Source organism: Helicoverpa zea, chromosome 6 (genome assembly GCF_022581195.2).
Source record: "Helicoverpa zea isolate HzStark_Cry1AcR chromosome 6, ilHelZeax1.1, whole genome shotgun sequence".
NCBI classification, from domain to species: domain Eukaryota; kingdom Metazoa; phylum Arthropoda; class Insecta; order Lepidoptera; family Noctuidae; genus Helicoverpa; species Helicoverpa zea.
In genome coordinates, this window is record NC_061457.1 from 7323645 (window position 1) to 7350460 (window position 26816).

Below are 26816 nucleotides of genomic sequence, written 5' to 3' on the forward strand. Positions count from 1 at the left end.
TTTATTGAGGTAACGATATTCACTAATCCATCACACAATTATCATAAGATTTCTTTTCTTAAAAGTGTACGTGCACGACCTTCGCAAAGTTATCGTCTGTATTTATTTACATTGATGTAAATATAAAAATTAACCAAGATCACCAACTCGATGTATGGTTGTCTTATACAAAGAATTCAATCGTGTTTATTGTCAATGCAAAATTTCGTATACAAATACGTAACCAGCACAAGGGAGGTAAATACAAAACACTGTTGAAGTAATTCAATGTTTAATTAAAACGTCATGATCAAGACAAAAGTAACAGCATCAAATATTTCAAAAATGAAAAACTTTGTTACAATAGTTGTTAACCATATTATAGTTTATCATTATAAATCTGTTTATACATAATAATTCTATCTACATGTGAAATTATAATCAGTTTTAAATGTGAGGGTGCCGATCAATTGGTTACAAATGTGCACCAAAGCCACAATGTTTTTTTTTTATTTTTTTCAATAAAGTAAATAAATCAATAAACAGGCTCCTACATCTGCTGATTCTGCAATAACGCACCGGTGAACATGTAGGCAGGTAAAGCATGAAAACCTCTATTCGGAATATAAAACTTATCTATATAGTAAAATTATTGAAACTATTCGAGTGTATAATTGCATTAAAAGATAGACATTTCGATGCTGATTATAAAAGTGATGAAATATTTGCGTCTGTGTTATCTATGCTAGTTCTATACAAACCTGAGTAAAAACACCAAGTGTCCTTGTAATGTCAAACATTTTGTACTACATTTTATTATAAAATTATCATGATGCGGTTGCTCACTTGTATTATAAAAATGTGAATCCGTAAGTAAATTTGTTAGCTAATCCAGCATTTATTCAAAATACTTTTCATACATCAATATTGGCTGTTGTGGTTTTGTATAGTAGGCAAAGGCAACGCACCTTGAGCCGCTTAGTAAGTTAGAGCAATGAATGGCACGTGCCATCTCAATGAAATCATGCAAAAACATATTAAAGGTATGTAAATAATGTATGTACTTAAATTCAATTAAAATCATAATTTCTAAAAATCAAAATATGCAAACGTGCAGTCGATTCATTAATTATCATAATTGGATCAGTTGATAACATTGTATACAAACCATATTACATACTAGGTCTCCTGTACTTGATGTTAGAGATAGATAATACAATACAGTTTGTTTCTATCACCTAACTAGAAAATAATAAAAAATATAGTTGCTATATTACAAAAAAAGTAAATAAAAATAGCTCAGCAACACTGAATTTCCGATTTATCTAATACCTTACAAATAAAACGGAAAATACGTAAAAAAATAACAAAGTAAATGTAGCCCAGGAACACGGAGGTGGAATCCTAAAGCCCTTAACAAAATCTATTTATATTTTAACCATCTATTGGTGTATTTAATTTTACTTAATCTATTCAATTCCTATACTATAATGAGGCGCAATCACGTACCTCAGATCCATACAGCACGCATGCACCTGGGACAGACTGCTATTATCTTTATTAAGCACTATTATCTTTGCAACATTAAGTCTCCTCGCTTTCAAGTTAATCATAAAGTAAATCAGAATATGAGCTAAGTGTTGTCGCTTGTGCTGGCGGCAAGCGCGTCAGTTGCGGCCCGCGCTCGCGTCCTCGCCGGCCGGCGCCGGGGTGCTCTGCAACATAACGTTACGCTTGATCATCTCTGCTATTGCACTCAACAAATACGAGTGTCCTGTCTAACTAGCAATAAACGTTTAAATGGAAAGAGAGAGAGCGAAATATGTACCGTATGTGCTCATTACTGTGCCAACCAGTAGCAGTGTCCTACACATTAACTACTTGTTATTGCTATAATGAGCAATGTTAGAGGAAATGTACCGTGGCATGATCGCGGCTGATTCCAGCCCACTTGACGAAGGAAGGCAGGTCGCGAGTGGGAAGCTCCGCAGCCAGCGCCTTCACGCGCAAGTTCCTGTCGTCAGTGAGCAACACCACCTCGCGCACTCGGCGAACTACTTTCGGCGCCTCTCTGCCATCGTCCCCGCGTGTATCTGCAACATTATGAAAATTAAATTAGGCTCAAATAGCACGATATCACGACACGATAGCTAGCCGATATCCCCGCTTATATATTTTGTCGCGTACTGGAATGTTGTAAGGAAGCGTCATTAAAACAAATAATCGGCGGCGCCAGCGGAGATAAAATCAGCGTTCACGCGAACTAAGATATGTAGTAACAGGCTGCCTCCGTCTAGCTCGGCGGACTGGGTCGGCGCACAGTGGATCCAAATTGAAAATTAGTGGACATAGGCAACAAAGTTCCAATATCGATTCGATATTTTTTTATGTGATTCTACATGATATTCCAGACAACTTTTACTCTTGTGAAATTTCTTCTAAAGTCGATCGTTTGTCTGAAAAAAAATAAATTAGATTTTTTTGTATGGAGCGAATCACGTTTATTTTTTTTTCTTCAATTGTACGAATATGTTAGGTCTGTGGCGTGAGTATATGATACCTAGGGTCATTCTCCATCCAAGAAAAAATATATCAGCGCCGGCCATCTGCAGCCGCGCGAGTAATCATTCGGTAAAAAAATAATATTTTCTATGACATTTTTTGCCTTTTAAGATCAATTCAAAGTATATTTTTTGTCTCACTTGGCTGTTTTCACCTTATTTTTGGTTAAATATATAGTTTTAATGGCACATAGGTACTCATAACTAGTAATTCTAGCAGAGGTTTTGTTATTATTGCATGTTATCGGTGGCACCTGCATTGTGATTGATGACTCATTTTTGTTATGCGCTCGTCTAAGCGCACAACTAATTAGTCATCGAAAAATGCTCGTCTCTGATTGGCTGTATTTTTTTTTACTACCTGCTAGTCATGTTAATATGTTCACTACTTGAGTAATTAACACTGACTATAAATACAAAGACATTTATTATGTCCCTCTAGTTTCGCTCTTGTCGCTTATTTGTGAACACGGTGAAATACTTTTATTTTAATATTTACGTTAGAACTATGGTTGGATTTTGTACCAACCTAGATCTTTTTGTGAAATTAAGAAGTGGTGGTGATCTGAAAAATTATATGTTTCTATATGAAAGTATAATTTCTGTTTTGAATCCACAGTTTCTGAAGAAGACAAAAACCTAATCAAGGAGTTCTGTCGGCTTTTTTGTGTAAGTCTAAATAAAAAGTGGACAGAGTCAAGTAGAAGTCAAAAAACTTTTATGAATCGTATAAATAATCGCAATTGGTTGGAAAAAAATATCAACTGGCCTGTTTTTGACAGTGTTGACCTGAGAAGTGAGTTGGGCTTTTCGGACGCAGACTTATCTGAGCCAGTGGATGTGAATTCCCATGTTCCTAATCTTGCAGTATGTACTACGGAAGCGGTAACATCTACACTCTACAGAAAACCGTTCGAAGACTTATGTAATAAGCAAAAAAAAGACGTTCTACTTCCATAGTAGAAGAAAATTCAGAGGAAGAGTTGTAGGACTGGTACTTAACAAAATTGAAAGACAACGGCAAAACGAATCTGGCAAAAGTAGTCGAATACCTTTCCAGTAATCCGGAAACGCTATCCCAAGTACACGAGCGACTATTCAAAAAGCAGAACCTAAGTACCGTCTCTGAAGATAAGTGCTTAGCTCTTTATACCTCACTTGCGCTCTCGAGATAGAAGTACTTACTTAAGACTTCAGAAACGTCAGAGAGAGACAAACTCGGAAAACGGACAGAACAGCAACAAACGAAGACATCCTCCCATGGACTTCTAATAAGCTCTGATCCCCACATATCCTACATAAGGCCTAAAATAACGAAACAGGTTCATGGTGAGTTGTTGCCTGAAGCAATTCAGTTGTTACAGACTACCGAGCCTCCCTGTGATAGCGAGATTATGGAGGAAGAAGAATGCCTCATAGCAGAGTCCGAAAATTTGCTGGACCCACTTCTGGAATAAGAAATAAAGTGATCCGGCTCTGGACTGTTCCCACAAAAGCCCATCAGGGCTGGTATGACAAACAGCCCCTTTCAGGGCTTTAATAATTTCACAATGTTCTTTCGATCATACGTACGATAACTTATACTATACCTTACATACGCTTGATTGTGTAAATAATGATTATCAACGTCTTGCCCATAAAAAATCAAACTATTTGACCTACCACCACTACTACCAATATTTGACAAATAATATTTATTTTACAGGTAGCAGGTAGTAAAAAAAATTACAGCCAATCAGAGACGAGCATTTTTCGATGACTAATTAGTTGTGCGCTTAGACGAGCGCAAAACAAAAATGAGTCATCAATCACAATGCAGGTGCCACCGATAACATGCAATAATAACAAAACCTCTGCTAGAATTACTAGTTGTGAGTACCTATGTGCCATTAAAACTATATATTTAACCAAAAATAAGGTGAAAACAGCCAAGTGAGACAGAAAATATACTTTGAATTGATCTTAAAAGGCAAAAAATGTCATAGAAAATATTATTTTTTTACCGAATGATTACTCGCGCGGCTGCAGATGGCCGGCGCTGATATATTTTTTTTTGGATAGAGAATGACCCTAGGTATCATATACTCACGCCACAGACCTAACATATTCGTACAATTGAAGAAAAAAAAATAAACGTGATTTGCTCCATACAAAAAAATCTAATTTATTTTTTTTCAGACAAACGATCAACTTTAGAAGAAATTTCACAAGAGTAAAAGTTGTCTGGAATATCATGAAGAATCACATAAAAAAATATGGAATCGATACTGGAACTTTGTTGCCTATGTCCACTATTTTTCAATTTGGATCCACTGTGCGGCGCTACTACCGGTCCGGAGCACGCGCCGCCCGACACGCATGTTCACGCTACTGGACAACACTAACCGAACCCTTGAAATTACCAAATAATTAAAAGAATATAATTAAAAAACCCATATACAAAATTAAATAAACCCAAACTACATAATCATCGTTTTGTATTTCATTGGGGAAATTATACCTCCCGTGATAAAGGAGTAACAACGATTATGTTCATATAGCAATCAAGTAGGTTTGAAATTACAATATCCTTTTACAAAGATCCCTATATCCGTGTTAACAGACGGGATTACAGACACGGTTACGTAAAAACGAATGAAACGAAAGTTTCTTTTCTCGAGATCCAATGTACTATAACCGTTATATATACAGTATAAAAAAGTAAGGTAAATATCCGTGATGAGTGCTGGACTGGTGCTGGACATCCCTTATGAATAATATGACTTGTCTTTCACCATAATAAGAAATTAAAGACGTTATAATTGGCAATTTATAATAGGCATGATGACAAATTTTTAAATTCCTTTGTATGATGTAGGTATACGTCTATTTTATATGAAAAATTATTAATTTTAAGAAAATGCGAAGTTTTTTTATCAAATAATTGCATTTTTCTCTGTCCACTTTGAATCCGGCGCGAAAACGCTTGTCAGTGTCATGTCGTCACTTGTGACGTCACGACTGAAATTACAAGACGCAAGTAAACAACGCTCGTGCAATAATTAAGTTTTTTGTGTTATCAAATATGAATTCGAAAGTGCATAGGTGTTGTGGGGTCCCCCAGTGTAAGAACACATCCAAAACAACTCCTGATAAGTTATTTGTGTACGTTCCTCACAATAAAAAAATACGAAACAAGTGGCTTAAACTTGCAAGGCGAGATTCAAAAGCAATATTGCCCAGGGTAAAACTTTATTTTTGTGAAGATCACTTTGATGTAAGTTATTACATAGTTCTCTAGATTCTAACATAGAAGTTTTTTTAATTATACTTCGGCCGTTCAGAGAATGCGTTCCTGACACCTATCAGTTAGTCACGACTAGTGATGGGCACAACATAACACTGAGTTCGTTACCGTTCCTTCAAAATGAACCGCCGCATTATTTTAAGATTATTTTCGTTTTAAATTGGCGGAATCATTTGTTTTATATTTTAGTTATTTAAGTGGAAACCAAAAAAAGGTAATATTCATATAATAAAATTGTTTTATTTATTCTTTGTTACAAGTACATTGAATTGAATGTGCGAACAGAATATTAATCAGACTCCGATTTGCTTGAGGAGGTGGTGTCTTCATCATCATCTTCGCCTACATGTATAATTATATTATTATCAATAACAGAATCAATCCTGATATCTCGGTCTAACAAAAGCCGGGTAATCAAATAAAAACAGATCGAAAACACTTGAAAAACGTGGTCTATGCGCACGAAACGACAACGGACGACTGTTTTAGCGTCACAAAATGGCGGCCCATAACGCCATTTGGGGTTACCATTTTTAATCTAAGTATAAAAATGCGGTTTGGTCATAGTTTTATTTTTATATTTCATAAAAGTTATAATTATAGTTCGGCCATTCAGAGAATGCGTTCCTGACACGTCGCGATTGAACTGACGACGTAACTACATTCATTGATTATTGATATAATAATGTTGTTTTAATGCTCCTCAATTGTTAAAACGGTAAACAACCAGCAAAAATATTTTTATCGTAACTGCAACGCCATTGCAAAGTTACGTCGTCAGTTCAATCGCGACGTGTCAGGAACGCATTCTCTGAATGGCCGAACTATAAGTCTTATAGTCCATTATTTTCCAATTCTTAAAAAGAAAATCAAAACGTATTATTTTATATTATAACTGTATAAGAACAGATTACGATACTTGCCTGTTATTTTTAGCACAGCACTACAAAATATAAACCGCTGACATAACCTTGTAATAGCGCAGTATAGATTTAGAAAAATATTGTTTACCAAGTTATTTGACACTCAGTTTGGCACAAAATTATAACATTCATTGATTATTGATATAATAATGTTGTTTTAATGCTCCTCAATTGTTAAAACGGTAAACAACCAGCAAAAATATTTTTATCGTAACTGCAACGCCATTGCAAAGTTACGTCGTCAGTTCAATCGCGACGTGTCAGGAACGCATTCTCTGAATGGCTGAACTATAAACTAATACACTTACATGGAAGTTTTTTTTAATTAAACTAGTATACTTACATGGAAGTTTTAACATTTCTAAATTCAGCTGAACAAAAATCTTTATTTGATGCCAAAAACTCTCCCAGCATTATGATATCAATTCTAGGCAAATTAGCGCTGTTTGCCTTGATAAATCCGGGCTCCATAACTCGTGTTATACACAATTAATTAATTAAAAACAAAGATCGCAGTGGAAGTTCACAATAACGTTCATAATAACACAATAAATGTGACGTTCGCGCGCTTTCGCGCGAGTTGTTTTGAGAAATGACGTCACGAGCTCTGATTGGTGTTCAAGATATCATGGCGGATTGCCTTATTTCGTAATTTTATTTTATAAAAATACATATTAATCACATTATTAATAAAGAAAACAATGCGCGTTTTATATTCCAAGCTTCAAGTTTAATTTAATAAATATATTATTTTAATGATTTTTGATTATTGTCATCATGCCTATTTATCGTCACAACAGCTATTGAAATACATATATACTATTTATTGAAAGAAATCGGAACTAATACGAGGTTCGTATTATAATAAAATTCTTTGACCCAATTTCATCGAAAACATAATCAAGTAAACGGTTGTTTTACGAGCAATATGTTGTCGGTGAACTTGGACTTTGTTTTGAGTTTTATTAATTGCATCTAGCAGAGTTCGGCTTAGGAGGCTGTTCACTGCTGCGGACATTTCCCAATGGGCAAGTTTTGGAAGGCAAGTTTAACTGGTGGGTCCCGGCTGTCATTTGAACATCTTTGGCAGTACCAGTCCATACAGGTAGACAGAAGTCAGAAAGTATGGCAACTATTCTTACCAAGGGTATCAGGTTGCCAAGTAACGAGGTCAGAAAGGCAGTCGCTCCATGTAAAACATTGATTCTTTGCTCAATGCGGTTTGGTCCAACAAATTGGGAAAAGACTAACCAGATGATGATGTTGTTGGTGAACTTACTTAATCCTGAATCCAATTCGACTCTTAGACTACATTTGAGTATGCACTTAACAACTAATTTGACGATCTAGCGTGTAGGTGGTGGTTGCGTTACCGCTGTCGAGCGCGACGTTGGACTGGTGTCGGTGCAGGCCGAGCGCGGTGGCGAGCACGCGGTCGTCGTTGGTGGCGGCGCTGGCGCCGGCGGCCTCCTGCGTGCAGGCGCGCGACGCCAGCAGCGTGCCGCGCGACGTGGCCAGGCGCAGCGCGCCCGCGCCGCCCACCCACGCCAGCGCCGCCCGCGCCGCGCCGCCCACCCGCGCGCTCAGCCGCAGCCCCTCCAGCTCCGTCATCACTGCCACCAGACATGAGCGTTACCGTATAGGATCATTGACACAAAAACATTGGTCCTTCTTTTAGACCAGAAAACTCCTTGTTTTGGACCGGTAAACATAGTAGGGCAGTCAAAAACACTGATACACAGCTTCATCCGGTTAGACTGGAAGCCGACTCCAACATAGTTGGGAAAAGGCTCGGAAGATGATGGTGAAAAATATCAAACACTGTTTTTTAAACACTTAATAGAAACCAATATACGTAATATACTTTTAGAGTAATAGTCGTCTTTCATATGCATTGCGATTTTTTTAAAAGCTTAACCATTCCTTCGACTATTACACATAAAATACTGACACAATAACTGCAGTTATACTGTATATTCCATTGTAACCACTACTTACCAACTACAGGCACGGCAAGCGTATAAGGTTGCGAGGGTTCTGCCACGATAGCTTGGAGCAGTTCTAGATGATCGATGAAGCAGTTAGTGTCGGGAACCAACAGACGAGGACGAACCTCAACCTCCGCGGCCACGGAGCCGCCACGTAATATTTCCTGAAACAAAAATACATAAATATAGCATTCGAATAGTATAATTATATACTCGAATTTATATATAAGCATTGAGTACAATGCAGCCTTTGAAAATTTTGATTTCGCAAGCATTTTTTTTTTTCATAATTTATGTCATCCAGTTTTACTCTATAGAGCCTTCACTTACAAGCTATATTGCTACTATCACCAGGCATTATCTAAAAGACAAAGAGTATTATATTTCTGCCTCGTACATACCTGCATACGTTGACGATGTTTGTCAAGCGTGGCCTTCCTGCTCTCGAGCTGTACCTTGCGGCGCAATAGCTTGCGCGTCGCTTCGTCTGTGCCCTCGGCCTCAACTCCTTCGCTGTGGCTCTGAGCCTCGCTAGCAACGCCGCTTTCGGTACTTTCATCCTCAGAATTTTCAGACTACAAGTAAAAAAGTTTAGAATTATTTGAGAAGAAGTTAATATACAATTAAAATAACTAAGTGACTGAAAGTGAATTTTATGCTGAAAAGACAATCAAATCATCATCCATATTTAGTCAACAATGAAAAACAAAAATATTTGGAAAAAGCTGCTCAAAACACACCATTGCAAAATTTTCTTTTCTCCATAGAAAACAAAAATCTTTATAAAATGTTAGCAACGTGATTGTTGATGGTGAAGCTCGCCTTTGTACTTCATCTTTCTAAAATACATATGTATGCAAAACTATATGAATAGATAAGATTACCAATTGCTGCAGGGGCGTAAGTAGCGGCTGTACGCGTTGTACGGCGCTGACGTAGCGTGGCGCAGCGTCCGCCGGGTACTCCAACCGCAGTACCGGCGGCTCCACACCAACCAAGTACCTGAACCACGACACATCATCATCTCCCGAGTCTTTTTCCCAAACTATGTTGGGGTCGGCTTCCAGTCTAACCGGATGTAGCTGAATACCAGTGCTTTACAAGGAGCGACTGCCTGTCTAACGGCAACCCAATACCCCTTGGTAAGACTTGGTAACCACGATACATAGAGGTACATACATACGTTGACTGCCTCGTTGGTCTAGTGGTCGCAACCGCGGCTGCTGTGCCAGAGGTCGCGGGTTCGATTCCCGGGTCGGGCCGAAATTGCTTAGTGCGTTTTCTAAAAGTTTCACAAAGCCGCCCGTAGTCTGGTAGTTGGTGATTGATTCACCCGTGCAATGTAACCGATTACCAAATTACCAAGATCACCGAGGGGTATCGTGCTATCCGGATAACTTGGGTGGGGGTCGAGAAGATCAGATAACCAGTCACTCCTAGCTACTCGACAACAACCGGCAAGAATAGAAGCCGACCCTAATTATTAGTAAAAAAAACTGAGGCAGATAAAATTGGGTATCAAATAGGGAAGACAAATAATAAACATGCGAACTCACTCAGTGCCGAAAAACAGCAGCTTGCTAACTCTAAGCGCGTGTTCGGCAGCGTGGTGCTGGCCAAGTTGCTCCGGCCTTACCCACGCGACCGCCGGCTCCATGTACATGAGCGGCGTGAACCCGCCCAGAGACGCGTCCTCCGGCAAGCGGACGCAAACATAGCCTTTAAATCAAGGATATATTAGTCTTGCATACAGGAATAAACAAAAAACCTATCACCGAAAATATATATTTTTTTTGTACTAGGCTGAAAATCGTCATCTTTGAACTGCGCGGGTAAAACACCCTTACTCTTTGCTGGAAAAGTGACACAAAAAGTTGCCTAGCAAAATAATCTTAGTTTTTGCACACATCAAAAATAATTTTGATACTAGAGAACAAAATTCTGATCTCTCAAACCGCAACAGTTGGTTTTAAAAGTGAGTATTTAGTGTGGTGCTTAAAACTTTAACATAATTAAGTTTACTTTTAGGACTTTGTTAAGTAAGACAGTTTATTTAATTTCTTAGAATGGCGGTCGTCTGAAAGGCGATATAGTAGTTATAAACACTATCGTTCTCATTATCCTTATGGGATCTGGGGAACCCGCGCCGACCGCAACACCAGATACATCGATACCGGCGAAGCTGTTAATGCGACGGGATGATGTATCGCTATAATGTCAATTTACTTTTATCTCGACAACAATGTAGCTAATGTTAAAACGTTAGTGGACCTAATTATAGAATTCCTACAGGGTTTTATGTTTACTTCAGTATAAAGATATCCATAGATAGCAAGATTGTTACAGTAATTTCAAAGGTAAATTTCACTGTCAGAAAAATGTGCAGTATGCTCTTCTCCCGTCGGGTATTTTCAAATTATAAAAAAAATAAGTTGAAAGAGAAACAAACGCGTCCACGCGATAATCAGGATTTATCAGATCAACGGCTGCTTTATTAAAGGGAAGGAGAATATTAAAGGGACTTGATAGGGTTTAAAATAATAATTACAAACTCACCTTCTTTCATTTCGTTTTCGAATTCTATTGACTTGTCATCAAGAGCTTCCAATATGTTCATAAGCTTTGCAAGCCAATCCCACGGGTCGTTATCAGCTCTAAACACAAAACCATAATTTACTATAGCACCATATTTATCAGAAGAGCGTGTATCAACGGTAAATAATATAATCTTACCCAATATCAAAACTGTCGAACGATGGTGGTGGATTCCATACGCTACTATGGCATAACATCCAGTCGGACCACACCTTAAAACATAAATAACCATTATGAAACGATCATACTTAATAAATTATTATCAAATTAACACCGCTATTTTCTTAATTACACGTTACACCAGAGTTCCCAAGTAATTGGTGTTTTAATAACTGTACATCTTTAAACGTTTATAAAAACAAGATCTGACCCTTGGAATTACAGTAACCCACAAATCAAAACATGGACGGTATAAATAGCTACGGGATATCTTCACAATATAATTTAGACGATATCGCTTTCGTATGGCTAAGGCCAACCAGTGGTATTGTTTTCTTACTACGAATAAACGGGTGAAATCGATATACCTCGTGAATACTGTTCTAAAACAAGTTAGATGATACTATATTAGCTGGGCTGCAGTAGTAACTTAGTTTGTTTATAGTATTGGAATTGGAATTTAATGTGTCAAATTCTGGTGGAGACTCATACCGTAGTACCACTAAAACTTTTAAACATCTGTCTAACACTTGTCTAAAAAAGTGTGGCTGCAAAACGGACCTTATTTTAACATCATTATCTGTCATTTTTTTAACAAGTGTTTAAATGTTTTTGTGGTACGACGGATAGTGGTGCATAGAGCTTGTGTGTGTGTGTGTGAGTACCTTGATGGCAGGCAGTAAGAGCAGTGCGTCGGTGTGATGCTGCGACTGCGGCGCCTCGGGCAGCAACGCGCAGCATCGCTCCAGCATCGCGCCGAACATTAGCAGAGACACGCCCAGTGCGCACTCCAGCCACGCCGAACGTTCTCCACTGTTGCCCTCTTGACCAACATTGAAAAATATTAGTGTTCTAACTCTAATAAAAAGTATCATATAGGTTAGATTTAACAATAGAGAAACTTGCGTAATATAAAATATCTTCCCATGAATAAAAAGATCGTCATTTAATAGTAAAAGACGTATTACAGGTTTTAATTTAGTTTTACAAACACCAAAGGAATCCCAGCTCCTTAATAATGATATCCTGCGATTCAGTAAAAAAAGTGTTTCCTATTGGCATAGGTAAGTAAAACCGTACACAATTCCATCCAGACCCATATACATATCAATATTTGCTCAGAATAATCGGTAGCGCTGTCTATACGCACCTAGTTGTAAATACGTGTTATTACGTATGTGCATACAATCGTGCCTCTCATCCACCTCACGCAAAGCAGTTTGCATTAATCAGTAAACGATCAGGACCCAAACGGAACCAGCTACTTGTTGAATCATCGGATTCTCCGTAAACAATATTGATGTACGTCGAAATAAAACGAACGTGACCCAACATTTTTTTTACTTAATTATATTTTTCCTCAGAATCAGTAAAGCATATATCCACGAATTGAACATCAATTAGATTACTTAACCACAACACCTATTATAGTGGGATCCACGATTAATCCACGATAATTGAAAATGTGTTAAGACTTGAAACCGGATGGATTTTATAGATCCCCTTTATGAATAGCCAAGTGCACACAATTTTTTTTTTCATATTATAGTGATGTACGAACATAGCGAGACGTGCATGCATAGTGACAGAAACATGTCGTCATTGGATCATCCACCGACAGCTCATCGGTCGAGTCGAGCCGGTCCGATATAAATAGTCGTCTAAAAATACACAGCACGGATTGCACCTGCAAACGCAAAACACCTACTATACTGCTTAACAAATACCTGGATAAACAGGCGCACAGAAATATCTCGCAAGCAACATTTGTTACGTGGGTCATAATAAAATGCGTAACAATATACATATAGCACAAGGGTGCAGATAAAAGTAGCTTTTCTGTATATCAAACTATTTTAATACATCCCACATTTTCACAATAGAGTTTATAAATATTCTAACGCGTACCTGGCCACATAAGCGGATTAAGCATTCACAACTATCGATATTTATACGATATTATATTATTCATTATCAAAAATCTATGTTCCAACTGATTTATGTGTTTTTGAATGTAAAAAACGTTATCTCATACATCTTTCCAGGAACTTTTTTCGTCACAAGCGCTGCCAAAGGGCATCGCCTTGCCGAACGTCGTAATTAAGGGTCTCGAACGCCATAATTTTTCTATAATAATTCAAAACATCATTACGAGTAATGGCGTAAAAGAGTGGTCGTCACCGTGCCGACGCCGAGTCAGTTTGTTGAACCTGTCGCCATCAAATGTGTGCATTTGTGCGGTGCGCGGGCGCAGGCGGAGCGGCGGCGACGGAGTGCAGTGCATCAACCTCCAATAACTTGTAATTTGTAATTACAAACCTTTACTGCGCCCGGACGGAGCCGCAGGAAATAGCCACGTTTACAGCTCACGTTATATATTAATTTCGAAAATCGAATACGTGTATACCATCGCGTTTTTATTATGTACTAGCTGTTCCCCACGATTTTACTCACGTCCAAAACTACTTCTACACCCAGATAACAGTAGCTTAAGCTCTTTAACTTAACTCTTTGTTACGTCAACTATTTGCCTGTAAAAGTCCCACTAAAATCGGTTAAGCTTCAGACACTACATTCACACGCTGCACTTAGTCAAAAGCGGTGTAGTGGTAGTAGTATGTGTTAATTTTATTACTAAAAAAAATATGAAGGCAACTTGTCCAATTTTCATATTTTCTAAGTTACTTATATTATAGGTAGATGAAAGAGACATGTCGCATATGAACATTATAAATGAAAAATAAAAACTCCTAAGAAAACAGCTTCAACATGAATAGTTTTTTTCTATTCAAATTCATCTGATCTGTCATTGCATATAGTCTGAATGTTTTGTTCAATTAACTTCACCATATAACATTTTCTTTTTTATTAGAAAACAAAACCGACGTCCGGAGCGAACCGAGTCCTCAATTATCTTTTATAGCACTTTATATTCTTATTTTCTTTGAATAACCATTTATCTAGAACTTTTTATTGCAGTCCCTTCTGTAAATTAAGCAATTTTATGGGCATGCTTGTATCAGAATGAAATAAAATTAATGTCTATTTTATTTAACAGTAACTATCGTGCAACGATTCAATTTAATGTCCTTTTGGTATGTAAAGGGATCTATAGTGATAGCGAGAAGCCTTTGACATACACTAGCTTCCAACAGCGAATTCACCCGCGTCCCGTAGAACTACACCGCGCACCCGAATAAAAAGAAAGAAGCATATACCCTCCAACAATAAAGGGGCTATATAACACCGACTTCGTTTTTTAATCGTTCTAGTACATCTTTATAATGTTCATATTTTTTAGATTTTGCCAATATTTTTGGAGCCGTTTCTTTAGAGGGAATGGGGCATGTAAACACAGTAAAGCAGATACTTTATTATACGGAATGCTTGTTTTACGACGATGAGACAAACGTGAAACATCCATGCCTCAGTATCAGTACCATGGATAGTAAACATGTCACTCAAGCGAATACTAAAATGTTTTGACCGCATAAAATACCTGTATCCATTTCTTATCGGACGCGTGACTTTTACTCCTATTCAGAGCAATTAACGACGCCATCGTGTTAGATGCCGTTATATCGCGTTTTACTCTTATTTAGCGCAGATATTACTTGAACTGATTAGTCCTACTAGTTATATTAAAGAAAACATAGAATTTTTAGTTGATGAAGTACTCCTTTTAATAAGAATTATTAAAATAACTTATTACGCTATATTATTTGCCTCATCCGATATTTGGCATGAATCATTCGGTATGGATTAGGTATTAATTGACACTGCAGTATCAAAAACTGAAACAAAAAATATGTTCTCAAAAAATAATGAGTCAAGTTTCCGTGACAAAAAGGGCAGGGACCCAATTGTATATCTCATTCCCCAAATATGATAATAGAAGAGGATCAAATTGATATACGATAATTTTGAAACAAATCAAAGAAAGAAAGGAGATCAAGATTTAGTAGTTAATACAAAAACTTTTATTTAGGTACGCTTGCTTTCTTCACATAATCTCAAAACGAATGCGAAAAAAATCGAAAGTAAGTTTTTTTTATTAATTTTTTATACATTTCATTTCCATGTTTGTTTGTGTAAACTTGTTATGTTTTTTCTGTTCGCTTTAATAAGTACTTTAATATGACTTTACTTTGGTTTACATTTTGTATTTATAATAATGTTTTGCATTCGTTTTGTACGTAACACGATAGATAAAACTCGCGAAGCCTAGGTATTCATCGCTCAGATCTATCTTAGCGGAGCAACGATCTAGTAAAATACCAATTAAACCGGCAGGAAGCGGATTACTCAGGGCGGACTCCCAGGCACAAATCTCAATCCCAGGCAAATTGACTTCTGCGTGTCTATTCGAAAATATACATAAACATATATGTAAATCATTTTTGTCTATACTAATCTATACTAATATTATAAAGAGGAAAACTTTGTTTGTTTGGTTGTAATGGATAAACTCAAAAACGACTGGAACAATTTTAAATATTCTTTCACCATTAGAAAGCTACATTATCTGCGAGTAACATAGGCTATATTTCATCCCGGTACGGGCAATAGCTCCCACGGGACGCGGGTGAAACCACGGGAAAACGGCTAGTAGCTTTATATAGCATCAAATGTAAACTAAAAAATTCACGGTTTCGTTTCCACGTAATATTAATTACTCAACGTTTATACGAATATTGTATCAGCAAAGCACTAAGCTTTGTAAAAAAATGCAGATTCATAGAATTCTAAAGACTGGTACCAAACTCTAATACGAGGAAGTCGCCACCTAGTAGTAGGTGTTCGAATTATTTGACATATCTGTCGAATATTCTTAGTTTTACAAAAAATGGGCGGGTTCCAAAGAAGGAAAATGAGGGCGTAGCCACTAACATTCTTCGTCCACTGAACACCTGCATTTGGTGGTCACGCTAGCTATAAGTAGTATGAATCTAGAATACAAACAGTCAAAAAATATATGAATATTTTAAAGTGAGTATTAGAAAAATGAGTATTACCTTTCAATGAGGCGGCAGTCGTCTCAACGGCGAACATGTTAAGCGCAGTGAGTTGTAAAAGCCTTGCGGCAGGGGTCGGCAGTGGCTGGCGATGCAGAAGCGCGCGAAACTGCCGCAACATCAAACTGGCACTCTCGTAAAACGTCTCCATTCTGTAGACGAACGATAATATGAAGACACATACTATTTTATAGCTGTAAACCTTAAACTTGAAATAATATTCTGATTAATAGTATAGCTAATATCTAAAATATAATACATCAGGATCATAATCATAGTCAGCACTGCTTCTCTTCACTCGCTTCAAGTTTTTTATGACGCACAGCATTTAGCCAATATTATTAACTAATCTTCTAGAATAAACTTATTAATACTAGTCATCGAAAGTGTCCAAAATGTGACCGTGAACAAGGTGTTTGGTGAATTAGGATCAAATACAATCATGATACATATTATATTATTGTTGTAAATAAAGTTGCGAAAGCAAAATATCATAAAATCATCAATAGCTATAAACTTAATCCATCTGAAGTTAAAAGATTTTTATTTGCTCATTTAATTAGAGTTTGGGGTCATTACTTTTTAATTGACAGTCTTAATTGATTTAAATAGGGGTTTCGGATTATTGTAAAGGACAGGACATACATTTTAAAATATTTACATCTTTAGGGCATTCACATTTTATGTTGTTATTAGGATATATCAATATAATATACTTACTTAAATTTTCCAGACCATTTACGAGCCGAAAGGTTATCGCTATTAGGACATGAGCGTCGAATCAATTAGAGTAGTATTTTTATAATGTTAATACACATATTATTTTATAACGTTTATAATAATAGTAAATAGTTATTCATAACGTTTATAATACATAAATATTAAATAGCACAATATAATTGACATAATGATACTGTACTGCTTACCCTATTTTGGTGATGAGCTTCCCATGTACATGTAGATAACTTGTAATGAAATTTTTATTCAACTGAAACAAACAGAACACAGATTTTCATTAAAATACATAAATCCAGTATGTGTTTTCAAGAGGCATGTTCTGAAATTGAATGTCTAAATTGTCCATGTTTGTATGATCATTCTAAGTATATCTTTGACACCAACGACTGATTAAAAGACTAAGGAGACATCTCGAATAAACCTGGACTATAAAGTCTGAAATCACCAACCCACATTGAGCAAACGTGGTGATTAACGCTCAAACATTATTTGTGTTTGAAGAGGCCTGAACGATAAAACGCTGATGATGATAATATACTAATTTTTGTTAAAGCCGGTGATAATTATTGTTGGCTTAAAAGCAGAAAAAACGGTAACTTGAATGTTGCAAACCAAACAGTCGCAGTTATGAACTTCAGATAAAAAAATATGAAATTTCATCTTTGTTTCCGTACTGGAAGCTATTATTTTATTCGACGCTGGCTCATAAGGTTACAGGATATACAAGACCTCGGCGGCCGTTTAAGTCATTAACGGTATATCGCGAGTGTACCTCAACCGACGTCATGGAAGCTAGTTGTTCGTCCCTGGAAGCGGGCCGGAAGGTGGTAGTCCTGTGTCCGCTCGGCCGCACCCACACTTCTCTCTTCATGCCCGCCGTATTCTCAGTAGTGGTAGTGCCTTCAGTCTTCGAACTTTCTAGAGCAGCCCGACGCTTACGTTCCGCTGCCTCGTACTAAATATCAAAAAACATTGTAATAATAATAACCATCGACAATGCAGTACTATTAAAAAATATATAAAAGGTAATTTAATAATCAAACCTTTTTCCTATTTTCGTCGAATAGTGATAGTAAACTTTCTCGTGCTGAATGAAATGGATTGGACGACATTAAACTTCTCATGTAATAGTAGACTGCATCTAATTTTCTTCTCTGAAAATAAAAAATAATCGTTAAGAAACAGCACAGATCGACGGCTCCTAAGTATACTGAGTCAACTAACAAAGGACAATGGGCACAAATATATGGGACCTGGTATACCCCACCAATAGGAATGTCATATATATCATTGGATAGGCCTTTTTATGTAGGACAAGATTTACTATAACAGCTTTGCTGAAATGTTTGTCCGTTCTGAGATATAGATCAAAAACTGTGCTAAAGTTAGAACTAAGTAATCTATTGATACCTCAAGTTTTTAAAGGAAAATCTAAGTACTAATAACTTTAAGTCTTGTAAGTACTACTGTGCCCGTTAGGATCCATAATTGTTACTATTATGTAGCATTTCAACCTTTTATTGTACCAACTGGATGTTGGGCGTAGTGAGAAACCGCACCAATAGGAAAGTCATACATATCATTGGATAGGTCTTTTTAACTGGAACAACATTTACTATGACAGCTTTGTTCTATTGTTTGTCCGTTCTGAGATATAGATTACAAACAATCTTAAAACTGATGCTAATCAATACTGTAATCTGATTTTCTTTCATACAAGACTTACACTTAGTAGTTCTTAGATTTTCCTTTAAAAACTTGAGTTATCAATAGATTACTTAGTTCTAACTTTTGCACAGTTTTTGATCTATATCTCAGAACGGACAAACATTTCAGCAAAGCTGTCATAGTAAATATTGTTCTACATAAAAAGGCCTATCCAATGATATATATGACATTGCTATTGGTGGGGTATACCAATCTGCCCATTGTCCTTTTGCGAATTGCACTTTTTTGTGTATTAACACAAATAACAATAACAATATTGTAAATACACAAAAAAGTGCAATTCGCAAAATTTGTTAGTTGACTCAGTATACTTAGGAGCCGTCGAGATATGGTTATGTCACTAGCAATTACACACGACTAGGTACTATTGCAACAAAGCATAGGAACAAAATCCTTTGCATATTACTTACTGCATATATCGCTAGTATAGCAAGCTGGTTGTAAGGTCTGCCATTTTTTGGATTGATTTGTTGAGCTTTAGTGTACCAAAATTTACTCTTAGCATAATTATTTGTCTCGTTCACTTGTTCCTTATATCTTGCTAAATCTCCCAAAAAGACAAATATCTTCTGTACTGATATTAAAGCCAACCCCACATATCCTAGACCTTTTGGAGGCAACACGTGATTATCATTTATGTAATCGTCAACATTAAACTTATAAGTCTTCTCCAACATTTGCACTAGATTCTCAAAAAATGCATTTCCCTCTTCAATAATAACATTTATCAATTTCACTATTTTCGGTTTATCTTCTGGCGTCATCTGAGAAAAACTTTTTCTTAAAGGTTCTATGAAGTTGTAGTACAAAATTTTCCAAAAATGATGCTCAATATTATCAGCTTGACAGTACTTTAGATCTGACATGAGGAGCCTCTGTAGTGCGTTTTGTAAAAAAGCCCTGAAAACAATTTATGAAACTGTTATATACTCATCATGCATTTTGTTAATTGGAATTTTTATTCATATTCAAGATATTCTTTACAGCAAAGTTATATCTTTTAAACCTGCTGACAACCCAACAACAAATTTTATAAAAATACACATGAGTCTTTGGATCTCAAAAGGAGGTTACATAGCTACCACAGATAAGACAAGTTACCTAGTGTCAGTAACATCAGGCCAGTGTTCCGCGAGGCCGAGGGGGCCGCGCAGTATGTGCGTCTGTAATATGACGTCAGCGCGGTCCACCTCCTGCAGCAGCGAGCGATGTCGGGCCGCGCGAGCCGCGTCGTTAGCCTCGTACCCCACGTTCCCGCGCGACGAACTCTCCTTCATGCCTGCCGAATGTACTTCTTATGTACCAAAAAAGTAAGATCTAAGTTAACAAGTTCAATGATAAGCCTTTAAGGTCTCTGCACACAGCGGGCGCGGCGCGGCGGGACGGGACGGCGACGTGACACTGAGCAGTTGTAATGTACTAGATATTACGGACGACATCACACAGAGCCGTCCCGCTCGACGCGACGGTAACTGTCGCGCCACGCCGCCACCGCGCCGAGCGGGAATACAAGTCACGTATACAACGCACACGAATACAGGAGGGGCGGGACGTGATCGCGCCCGCAGTGGGACCGATCCCGTCGCGCCAGCGCCGCGTCGCCGCCCCGCCACGCCGCGCCCCGTCGCGCCGCGCCCACTGTGTGCAGAGACCTTTGTGGACGGTGTTCAAAAAAGATCCCCGGTATTTCATAAATATCCTTAGCTTTATTATAGGTTGACTGGGGCATTCTGATTTCTTAATGAATTTATTTATTTACTCAAATATCATATTTGTTTATGATTTATATTTGTTTATACTGATTCACATTCGATCATTCAAAGCAATCTAGTCATCGGTTTACCACTTTACCAAGAATCAAAGATAACCGATAAACATAGCCCTTTTGTTTATGTATTGTCTGCCATACTGCGCAATTCATACGGCTTGCTATTATCTATACGGCAGTTTTGACCCGAAATCTTTCCGGATTAATGATTGGCAGCTTGTAATTTATTTCGCTCTTAGAAAAAGACTCGCTTCCTGTTAGAGCTGAAGGTATTTAGAACCAAAATAATCATTTATATTGCAGGTCACAATAGCGGGGGAATTCTGGTAGTGAATGATATCTTCAACTACTTGTGCCTTAAATGTGGGTTATTGAATAATGTGAATAATATGCTTACCTCTTTCCATTCTAATGTCTATTTTACTTGGACTAGTTTGTACAATTATTGGTTTGGATGGATTATGATGATCAAATAAGGTTTTCTGAGTTTCCACTGAACCTCCTCGTCTGAAAACAATCCCAAATGTTAAATATCGTTCTCTCCCCCACAATCTAGTAGTCCAGTTTCAATAAGTAGCAAAACTTACCCCGAATCTTTCTGCATGTGTGTTATCGAAGACTGTGGCAACATAATTAGCCCAGGCTGTTGCCCACACGAATCTGAAGCCGGCTTGTTGCGCGAGCTAGAATTCTCGCTATGTCTAAAACAGAAAGACAGTACATGAATAAACGTCGAATGCACCACGAAACGAATTTCACATTATGTAGGTCGTAAAATCGCTTACTTATCGTGAGTGTTGAACTTCTTGGACTCGAGAATTTCTTCTCTCCAGTTGAGGAGTCCGGAGGCAGGCGCGTGCGAGTGCGAGGCCGCGGGCGCCGCCGCCGCCTGCTGCGAGCCTTGCGCGTGTTGCTGATGCTGAGAATGTTGCTGGTGCTGATTTTGTGAAGGCTGCGTTTGTTGCGCTTGTTGCACTTCGGCGTTTCGGCCACGGCGACGCTCTGTGAAAATAATTAAAACAAATTACATTTCATTTTAAGAGGTAGACAGACTAAAAGATGGGAAGATGACCTCAGAAGAATAGCGGGTAGGGCCCGCTATTCTTCTGGAGACGAACAGCTAAAAATAGAACAGAATGGAAAACTCTAGAGGAGGCCTTTGTCGTAAGACAAGTTGAATTATCGTAGACTAGTAGTTAGTTCTCCATTAATGTTTATACCTTTTAGTGGAGCCCGCCATGAGGCTCTCTCCCTGCCTCTTTGCCATGAGTATTTAGTTACAATAAATTGATGTTAATGAACTGACCTCTATTCTCAGTAGTGCGGCGGCCGGCCCGCTTGCGCGGACGCCGGGCCGAGCCGCCCTCGGCGGGCGCGGTGCTGAGGCTGGCGTGGCTGGGCGCGGGGGACACTCGCCCGCGTTCGACACTCGACGTGCGACCGTTCGCCCATGACCCGTTGTTTTTCTTCTAGAATAAACACCATAGTATACTTTGTCTCGCAATAAATAAACAAATAACTATCAAATGACAACTGTTTTACCTGATTTGTTGATAACCATGCGGCAGATTTGGACATGGACGATGGGATTCGAAAACCATCTGTATCTCTCGGACTAGTTGCACGATTCGTTGACGTGTCTCGGCTGTTACATTGCGAAACTATTCTCCTGAAATTACAAGTATTTCATTTTACTGTGGTAGGCATACCAATGTGGCAGGAATGCAGTCAGTAAAAATTTGGGAATGTTGTCAAGTCAATGTACTCTTTTTGATGTATCATCTGTTAGCTTGTAAGATGAAATGATATAAAATAAATAAAAATGGATTTCCATCCTTCAAGTTGCGATTGTATATGGATGAAATAGCCAACCAGCTTAAAATTCTCATATATGATATGAACACTGCAAATAAAAGAAATAATGACACTAACCCTTCAGTGCTCTGTTCTCTACTATAAGAACGCAATGACCTCCAGCGATCTAAATCATCTCTGCTGTTTCCGATGGTAGAAGATCGATTACTCCTGTGACTGTCTCGCCTCTCCCGTTCCCTTTGCTTCAGTCCCGAGTGTATAATTTCGTGCTGTATACTAACATTGCTGTCCTTTCTAGGTCTCTCTGCAGGTTCATACTGAACGCTTGCTGTACTATCTTTTCTGTTTCGTTCAGATTTCTTTTCCGAATTTCGAAGACCTCTACTCGAACTTCTGTAATTGTAATTGAAAACTTAGATAACTGTATCATTTTAAAAACTACACATTCTATTATTTTGTCAGACATATTGTTAGTTTTACCTCCGGTCTTTACGTCGAGGTCTTCCGGACCGCTTTGACTCACGAGGTTCAACAGGCTTAATATTATCCTGCACTGATGATTTCAATGGTTGTGAAAAGCTTGTAGATGAATCGCACATATCATCTAGTTTTATATTTCTCTCTACTTCCTCGGTCCAATCCTGAAAACATTGTTGATCAAAAGTTATGTGCAGGAACTGGTGGCCCTGTGTAGCACACAAGTGTTTCTTGTGGTCTCGCAAACAGTAACAAATTGTCAGTGTTATTGTTAACAAAATGAAAATAACAACGTTCAAACAGTTCTTTTATTTTTTGTTATTCAAACATATTACACTGTACTCCTTTTGAGTTGGCACTTAACTAAAGGTAAACAATCTTGATAGAACTTTTTACTCCAATACATAATAAACAAATAAATAACTGCTTGAAATACTGATTCAATTGATAAAGTAACAGTCATTATTGTTTATGTATATTGATTTTTAGTTAAAACTTAATATCAACAAAAACTCAATACATATCTTTAGATTTTAAATGAGAAGACCCACCACAATATGTACAATTATTAAAACTTATATTATATTTACCAAATTAGAGATATCCAGTAAGGTTGCAGAGATCTGTGATGTAGTCTCACTGTCATGTTCATTGTCTGTTTCTTGTTTCTGTTGCTCCAACTGGCTGCTTGAAATAGTGTTGGCCATACTACTTGTACCATTCTGGGATGCTAAAAATTAATCATTATAATTCATTATACAACTAAGCTAATGAGTACTGGAATGTGATTAAATCAGGCCAGATTACCGATACCTATACTGTTACTGCAATAAAAAATATATATTTATGTATAGTAAAGAATAATCACAAAATAAATGAATAACAGCAGTACATAGGGTACCCTGAGATGTGGCGTAATGGATGTGGTATTCATATTTTTGTCCCTTGTTTGAGGATGAAAACTAATAACTTTTCTAAGTTATACCTACTCTATAAATACATTTAAAGGTACGAGTTCGCAGCCGACCGCAGGCGACAACTGCAGACGACGTGTCGCATCGACACTACTGGATTCTATGTATTTCTATGAAATTCCCTCTGTAGTTGAATGAAGTGACGACATGTCGTCTGCAGTTGTCGCCTGCGGTCGGCTGCCAACTTGTACCTTTAAACATCAAAGACTATAAAAGATCAAAATGATTTAAAAAGCCTTCAATGAAAAATGTACACCTGGATAACAGTAAAGTGACTAGCCTTGTTACAGCAGCAATTGGCTAGTGAAATTCCCATCAATAGATCCAGTCATTTCAGTAACTTAAAAAACAGCCATGCAGGCATTGAAAATTATTTGTGTGACTAAACAACAACTTGTCAGGTCATTAAATGTAATGTTCAAATATAGTATGGGCAATTGTTTATGGACATCTGGATCCACACATATGTTGAGATAAAAAAATATTATGAACGCTAATATTAGTAAGTTTTTAATTAAAAAGCATTTTTTCAGTTTTTTTTTTTTAGATTTTGCTGACCAACAATTTTTTTACTTGTAATCAAAATTCTGAATATTTCCTTAATTAGACTTAAATTACAACAATATTCACTTAATATGGTATAACATAGACATGCAAAAAGTTATCTCACTTATACCCTCTCTGATGGAAATCCTTGAATGTAAGACATACTTACAAGAGGCACGGTATTTTCATGTACATCAGGAATAAGGAAACCATACATTACACCTTCCAAACCTTCGTGAACTTTATAAATCACAATCTCTAATGCAGTGAAAACACAACCAACATTTAATTATTGTTATTTACATTAAAACTACTTTTATTCAGTATAATGCTTATGCTTACCATCATGAAACTCCTGACTCTCAGTACTGCTTGGTCCGGTATTATTTTTTTCATTTACATGTTTGTTTTCTGATGAATTTGTATCATACAAATTCAAATATGAACTGCTAGGAGTAGATTTTCTAGAATTTTGAACTTCATAGTTTTTCAGGTATGTACTTATAAATTTTTCTCTGTCAAATCCTTCATTATCTCTTAATCTACCTCTACCTCTTGATGGTAATGTTTGAGACCAGTTTGAAATGTTGTAATAGGTGTCCTGGTTGTACGTTGGCTGGACAGAATGATTTGAAGAATATTTGTCTCTGCGAGTTTGATCAGGACTATCAAAACTGTGATGGCCTGATTGCTCTAAAAACTTTTTTCTAAATCTTGGAGGTATATTATCTAAATTTACCATGTATTTGGGTCTTGAGGAATCAGATGTATAACCAGAAGAGTTGCGCCGACCTGAAGGTGGCTTACCACCAGAAGATGACACATGTCTTCCTGCTGATGTTTCCATACTTCTACTATCTCTATTTCTATCTATAGAAGATTGATCCTGTATATGTGCAGGTGAAATGGATCTGGTTTCTGATGCTTGCCTATATTGTCTATTATAATTAATATCATTGTTTGTACCATCTTTATGATGGTAATCTGCTGATTGGTAAGATTTATCTCTTTTTGAGGCACCTCTAGTATAAGACCCTGAACCCTGTCTGTCTGGATTATCAGACATTCTTCTATTGACATACTGACTAGAATTATCACACCTCATGGGTGCTTTAGATTGTCTACCATTATCAGAACTAGAATCTCCTGATCTAGGCACGTAAAGCTGTTGTTCAGGCTTCTTTTGGCGCATACTCATCCCTTTGTAAGTGTCACTTAAATCGTCAGCAATAGAACTTTGAGATCCATAGTAGTTTTCGTTTCGGCTTTTAGAACCTCCATCTAAGTCATTTGTATCCATTTTTCCATCCAAACCATAACTTGATCGTCTTAATGGTCCGCTACCTGGTTTATAAAACTTTTGCTGCGGTTTATTTCTTCTATATTCTTTAGAGTCATCATCCATATCAATCTTATTTTAATACATAAAACATTTATGATAATAACATTATAATAAGGATTTTAAATTATAACATATCAAATAATCATTTGCTGTTAACACATTTAGGTTATGTTAGAATTAACACTTTGTTAATAAAATGAATACTATGTATTTCAATTACTGAAAAAAAGATTCACCTTATATTATATTTATAACAATACCAAATTTTGTAAGATAAATGAAGAGAGCACATCAATTCATTCACTATTTTTCTGACGAATTTCTGCTTCTATGTATTTTCTGTTAATTCAATTTTCAAACTGTCAACACTGTGGTTTTTCTACCATAGGCTAAAAAAATATTTATCTGTTTTTATCTCAACATTTTTTGTGTTACTGAATTCTTTTAAAACCCGGGTCCAAGACTTAAGAGACTCAGCAGCCCTATCGTACCAGACGTCGGATGCAAGGCCCTCATTAATTGAGTCTCAAAGTGTCCGCAGCGTCTTAACTCAAATGACTGCTTGATGAGACAAACGCAGCCCCCCAAACCAACTTTTTGTTCCATGAATGACGGCAGCTAGAAAGCAATGTCGTTATTACTATCAACTCATCATGGATGCACACAACTTAAAACTACAATTTACGGATTGATAGTACCTTAGCGTGGATAAACTGAAAGTGGACGAGGCCACATCACCGAGGCCCCTTTTCTTTCGTTTTCAACGAATGAGTGAAATAGCATAAGGTCATTACAGACTATTACTAGGTCACACCATTCTTGTGAAACTCCTAATGCCTTCATTTACAACACAACACAATAATATGCTTTTTTTTACGAACATTTATTGTTTGTCTAGACTATAAAATACCCCTTCTATATA

The 26816-nt window shown here is 37.2% G+C and overlaps 1 protein-coding gene across 4 annotated transcripts; it reads right to left on the minus strand.

Moving 5' to 3' along the window:
• Positions 1 to 254: 254 nt before the first annotated feature.
• Positions 255 to 26761, minus strand: LOC124631327 (telomerase-binding protein EST1A). Of its 4 annotated transcripts, XM_047165673.1 has the most exons (26): positions 26131 to 26761; positions 24895 to 25896; positions 23623 to 23762; positions 23036 to 23196; positions 22673 to 22948; positions 22283 to 22409; positions 22047 to 22209; positions 21526 to 21742; positions 21328 to 21441; positions 21138 to 21247; positions 20074 to 20266; positions 19383 to 19872; positions 18288 to 18398; positions 18017 to 18199; positions 17433 to 17494; positions 16507 to 16658; positions 12157 to 12314; positions 11471 to 11544; positions 11294 to 11391; positions 10294 to 10456; positions 9622 to 9739; positions 9139 to 9312; positions 8748 to 8901; positions 8123 to 8362; positions 1900 to 2072; positions 255 to 1694 (listed from the first exon to the last, which is right to left on the minus strand). In XM_047165673.1, exons 2-26 carry the CDS (start codon positions 25850 to 25852, stop codon positions 1647 to 1649), a joined length of 4857 nt encoding a protein of 1618 aa, XP_047021629.1. In that variant the 5' UTR covers positions 25853 to 25896; positions 26131 to 26761; the 3' UTR covers positions 255 to 1646. The 4 variants fall into 4 exon arrangements, with proteins under 4 accessions (XP_047021629.1, XP_047021627.1, XP_047021628.1 ...); XM_047165671.1 differs by lacking the exon at positions 26131 to 26761 and having other exon boundaries at positions 22047 to 22206; positions 24895 to 26106; XM_047165672.1 differs by lacking the exon at positions 26131 to 26761 and having other exon boundaries at positions 20074 to 20251; positions 24895 to 26106.
• Between the last annotated feature and the right edge of the window lie 55 nt (positions 26762 to 26816).